The following is a 5,513-nucleotide window of genomic DNA, read 5'->3' on the forward strand; positions in this document are numbered from 1 at the left end:
CCAGGGTGACCTAGGCAGCAGTGCCAAAGGTCGAATTTGTTGTGATCGGCAGCAGCAACAGATGGACTGTGAAGGTCCAGAAAATAAAGGTTTCCATGTCGTTTATCCCTCGCAATAATCGTCTTCAAACGTGGGTCCTGAAAAATACAAGAGAGTTGGGAAATTAGTACTTCACAAGAAGTGTTAGAAGTGAATTTAGGGATAGAAAGCAAATTATAATTGAAAGTGGGAACATATAGGACATTCTCAAGAGTAATAGATGGAGTCAAACAAACAGTGCCGATTTTAGCAACCGGTGTGTGAGTGCCTTTAGGCAAAGTAATGGGCAATGCATTAGGAGGAATTGAAACTTGTGAAAAAAGATTCAAATCCGAACAAATATGATCAGTTGCCCCAGAATCGATGATCCATGGGGCGGTTCCAATTGAAGAATTAATGCAAATCTTACCTGCAACATGTTCGAGGGGATGGGAATTACCAACAGGGAGTAGAAGTTGTTGAATCTAGTCAGCAGACAATCTAGGCCCTGAAATTGAAATAGGCGACCCTGTAGACACAACCGCAGCCATGGGTGAAGGTGTAGTGATAAGCGATGGAATTTTTGTGGCTTCAATGTTTCGCTTCAGATGCATTTCAAAATCCCCTACCTTTAGCTTTAGTTCAGCCACATCAGTTTCATCACAGACTTCCTGAACCAATGCCTCAAATCCATTAGGAAATGATGCACCCTGCAGAACATTCTTCTGTGATGATCCTTGTGAACTGCTATTTGAATGAACCACGTCAGATGTTTCTAGTATCGGCAATCCTGAGGCCTTAACATACGGTACGAGTATTGCTTTTCTGTTGACTGCAGAGACGAGTCTTCCACCAAACGTCCAGCTTTGGCTGAATAATGGTTTATTTGAGCTGGCGCTACAAAAAGGAAGCCCACCAGGTCTATCCAATAAGGACTGTACATGGGTAAAGTTACCCAAGGAACCGTAACAGGAACGGAGAGATGCCGCAGACTCCATGGAAGAAGCAGCAGCTTCATGGGAAGGTGCAGCATCGTCAGGCATGGTGGAGAGAATTCGGAAAAAAATTACCCAAAATCCTATTAGGCTGATACCATATTAGAATCGTATGGTATAAAGATACTAAAGATGAGAAGTTTGAATGGAATAGGTTAATTTCCATTTATATGGGGGTGTCAATTTATACAAGATGTTACATGGGTCAATCACCCAACATAATTCCTAAGATCAAGCTATATCACATGGGTCAATCGCCCAACATAATTCCTAAGATCAAGCTATAGTTAATAGAAAATCAATTATCTAAATTATCCTAGTCCTAAGATCCTGCTATACATTTAATCATCCTAGTCAGCAGATGAGTATGAAAACTCATACTGTAATGATTCAAGCAGCTCCAGCATCCTGTCACAACCTTGGGATTGTATCAACATGTTGTGATCTCTTCTATTGCATGAAAGACTGAAGAGGCAACCAGAAACCTTGGCGCTTTGAATGGAGTTGATGAGGGGGATGGATGATGGACTTACACTTGCAGATGGAACAAATGGGGAAGAATTTGTTTGCTTTCAGCTTCCTTTGTGTTTTGGGGTTATTTGTGGCTTGCTTAATTGGTTGCTTTTGCGTCTTTGCTTTTGGATATTTATATATAGACGAGGCAGCCACAAAGAGATTTATTTTTATGATAGAATTTAGAAGAGGTCAAAGTTTAGACCTTCCAAGTGGGACTTGGCTCCTGTCTTGCAGTGGCGAGAGCTGGAGCATCCAGCACCCCCCTGCAATCACTCCATGTGTCCCACTTTGAATCCAATGGCATAATATTGTTTGAACCATTATTTTAATCCAGACCTCTCATTAACCTCTCTAACCCGCCCAGATCCCATTAAACCCGACCCAATGTATTTCACTTTTTGAAAACCAAAATCGAGGAGTGGGTCTTTCTCTTCCCCCCTTTTCCTCTGTTCGTTTTGCTTAAACAACGACAAACCCTAGGGAGCTCTCACCTCCATCTCTACTGGTTGAACGGTGAACAGTGAAAGGCGACGAAGGCGAACGGTAACCGGTGACGATAGGTAATGTGACTCTCCCCTCTTCTTCTCTCTCCTTTTCCGAACGCCACATAATGCAAACGATTGTGGCACTGAATCAGCTTTGGATCAGAAAAGCAATTGGAAAAAGAGGCTGGGTTTTGAGGTTTTTCTAGTTTCCGGTTTCTTGGAAGAAATAGAAGAAAATAAACCCCGGCGAAAACCTTCATCGAAGCTTCATTTAAATGGGTCCTTCTTCCTCTGTGTTTTAATCTCTATTTCTCTTAGTCAAGAAAGCAGCAAAAAGGTAGAAATTGCTGAAAGTGGTGGTCCTCTTCTTCAATTCTTCGAGTTTTAATCTCTGATTCAGTCACATGGGTCCCTCTTCTCTGAGTTTAATCTCTGATTCACATTCTTATGTGACTTCAAAGCTTACATGGCAATCTCCAACAATAATAAATGGAAAAAGCCTGTGTGCTATATCGGGTCGGGTTTAATTGGATCTAGACGAGTGAGAGAGGTTAATGGGAGGTCTGGATTAAAATAATGGTTCAAACAATATTATACCGTTGGATTCAAAGAAGGCCACGTGGAGTGATCGCAAGGGGTGCTGGACGCTCCAGCTCCCGCCACTGTAGGACAGGAGCCAAGTCCTTCCAAGTGTTGAGTGACTGGTCAAAAGGTCACGATTATTGATTAAAATCTTGATGAATACGAAGGCTCAAGTTCAGATCTATCCCCACCCGTCTCCATGTGGGTAGCTGATCCGGATTCGGCTTGCACAATGGTGAAAGGGATGAAGTTTCGTCTCTCTGCCCCGCACTAAAGGGATTACCTACATCGTACAATAGGGGGTTGGGATAGATTTGACCCTAATTCTTTGATAATTCAATATAGGAATAAAATAATCAGCTTTTCAAAAAATAATTAAAGATATGCATGACTGTATCTAATTGAATTAAGAAAAGAAGCCAAAGAATAAATTGGTAAGTACGTAGTTGATTCATGATTGTATCTTGTACCTTGTCAACATGCGCGCATGTCAGGTTCATCTGAACAAATTGACTTTTTATGTTTTAGGTAATACTAAGACATGGACATTTAAGGTGATAATCAATAGAATTGGAGTACGTATCCAACAGTGTGCACACAAATTGAACAATCCTCCTTACCTCACCCTCTTTTGGATAAATTTTGTTGTTTTTTCCTATGGCAAAATAAGGTTTTTGACTCATAAGCTGTGTTTGGAAGGATATAAATGGATAGAAGAAGGGAAAAAAAAAAAAAAAAAACCAAAAAAAGAATCAGAAAAGAAATGAAAACAGGTTTTCCTTTGGCTTTTGGTTTATTCCTCTGCCAGGCAGCGTGCCATTCGGATGTTGATTTCTAATTTCAAAATTAGTCTCTTTTTTTTTTTTTTTTTTGTGTGGTTATAGAAGGTATCCGGCCTTTGGCCGACTAAATCTTCCAAGACTCAACACACACAAACCGAGAGATACTGGGGCCCAGGGAGTTTCCTCTCAAGCAGTTGGCCCCAATGGGGGAATCCTTGAAGCGAAGTAAAAGTTGGAGAATTTGACTCAAGTGGCTTCTTCTTCCATTCTTAATTGGAGCTTTGTTTCTAATGGTTCAGTCACTAATCTAGCGAGAACATGGATTGGTTGGGACCTTGTAGTCCTTAAGGTCAGTGTCTTGAAGATGCATCAACTTATTCATCTTTCAATTGCCAGAATGACTAGTTCGCTGGTTTGGGAGTGTTCAACTGTTTCTGGGGTGAATAGTATAGAAGGTAGGCGATATCTTTGGGTTGAGCTATCATCGCTGGCCAACCGTATTGTTGTTCCTTGGGTGACTCTTGGTAATTTCAACTCTATCCGGTTTCAACATGAGAAGTTGGGAGGAGATGCAATCTTGCAAGGGCCTGTGGATGAGCTTAATAGGTGTGTCTTTGATTCCAATTTAATGGATCTGAAATGCAAAGGTGACTTCTATATCTGGAGTAATGGTCAAGCTGGTTCAAACCGAATATGCTGTGAACTAGATAGGGCCATGGGTCAATTACAAATGGTTGGATACTCTAAGTGCCTTTGAAGCTAAGTTTATTCACCTTGGGATGTTGAATCATTGTGCTATTTGTAGGATTTGGGGGTTTAAAAACCAAGGAATCAGCAACAATGGCTGCAAAGTGGTTGATAGAAGCCATCAATGGAGCCTGGTTTTCGTTAATAGAGTCCCATTTAAGATCTGAGCCTCACCTTGAGTCCCAAATGGAACCCTAAGTCAGCCCAAACTCAATAAACCTACTCAAACTCACAAACAAAGTGGAGAAGATCGAGGGAGGTACCAAGAGATAGAACATACCTTGGTGAGTGGAGCTCCAATCCCAGCTCTAGCCAGCCTTGAGGATCCACTTCCTCCTCTCTCCTTCTTCCCTTTTTCTTCTTTTCTTCAATCCTTATCTGGACAGCAAGACGAGGGAAGGTAGGGTAGCAAAACCCCTTTGGCTTACCTTCCGTCTTCTTCCTTTCCCCTCCCTTTCCTCTTCCTTACTTCTTATCCTTCTTTCTTTCCTCTTCTCCTCCACGGTTTGGCTTGGAGGGGGAGAGATGGGGGAATATTGGGCTAAGCCCTATCTTTTAAAGATCAAAAGAGGCCTTAGGGCTTGTTTGCCTAGGTGCCCCTCAGACTAAGGATGCTCCTTTAGGTTTAAGTGGGCCTTACGGCCTGTTTGGCTAAGGTCACAAACCCTATTAAGTCTAATTGGTTGGGACACATTTGGCTTAGCCTAAGGTCCTATAAAGGCATGTTAGTTTTTTTTTAGGGCTTGTTTAGCTCAAGCTAAATAAAAGAACCCATTATTCTTTTAAGTTAAGTCTTGTGGGCTCACTTTCATGGCCCAACGAACCAAAAGAAGGTAAGGGTGGGAGTCCATCTTATCCAAGGACCTAGTTATCGTGTTCGAAACACGAGGGACGTGGGTCCCACATGAAAATACAACAAAAGGGCAAGAAACAGTACGGACGGATCCACGAACGGAACCAGTTTGGTGAGTCCGTTCGTGACTCCATTACTGTTGCCAGGGCCCAAAGCACAAGAAAAATTACGGGGCTTTGACTCGTACTTTCAGGACTTCGAGGGGATACCTATAATAGAATTTAGGGTCCAAGGTCACAGGTGTTGACCATTGCTATCGTGGCATCACCCGTTAGTAAAAGTCCAATTTGACCCAGGGTATTAGGATGTATTTCGAGTGCGGATGTAACACAATGACCATCAAATAAATACAAAATTATAACAATTAATTTCTATACAAAAATGGTACGAAAACCAAAAGAGATCAGGAGAGGACAAAACTCCTCAATCAGTAGGCCCCATAGGCACAGTCATCGCAGGGGTACCTGTCCCCGTGATCCTCTGTCCACGACTCTTGGTTCTCAGCACCAATAACATCATGCTCCAAGGTATGAAC

At 42.1% G+C, this 5,513-nt stretch overlaps 1 protein-coding gene across 1 annotated transcript; it reads right to left on the bottom strand.

Annotated features, from left to right (window-relative positions):
• Window positions 1–503: 503 nt before the first annotated feature.
• Window positions 504–1,061, bottom strand: LOC122650547. Its single transcript, XM_043843950.1, has one exon. The coding sequence runs from the start codon at window positions 1,059–1,061 to the stop codon at window positions 504–506; it is 558 nt and encodes a 185-aa protein (XP_043699885.1).
• Between the last annotated feature and the right edge of the window lie 4,452 nt (window positions 1,062–5,513).

Source organism: Telopea speciosissima, chromosome 2, assembly GCF_018873765.1.
Source record: "Telopea speciosissima isolate NSW1024214 ecotype Mountain lineage chromosome 2, Tspe_v1, whole genome shotgun sequence".
NCBI classification, from domain to species: domain Eukaryota; kingdom Viridiplantae; phylum Streptophyta; class Magnoliopsida; order Proteales; family Proteaceae; genus Telopea; species Telopea speciosissima.

What these genes read in the sequence shown, in the direction of transcription:
- LOC122650547 (XM_043843950.1), bottom strand. Translation starts at nt 1,061, where the DNA reads ATGCCTGACGATGCTGCACCTTCCCATGAAGCTGCTGCTTCTTCCATG.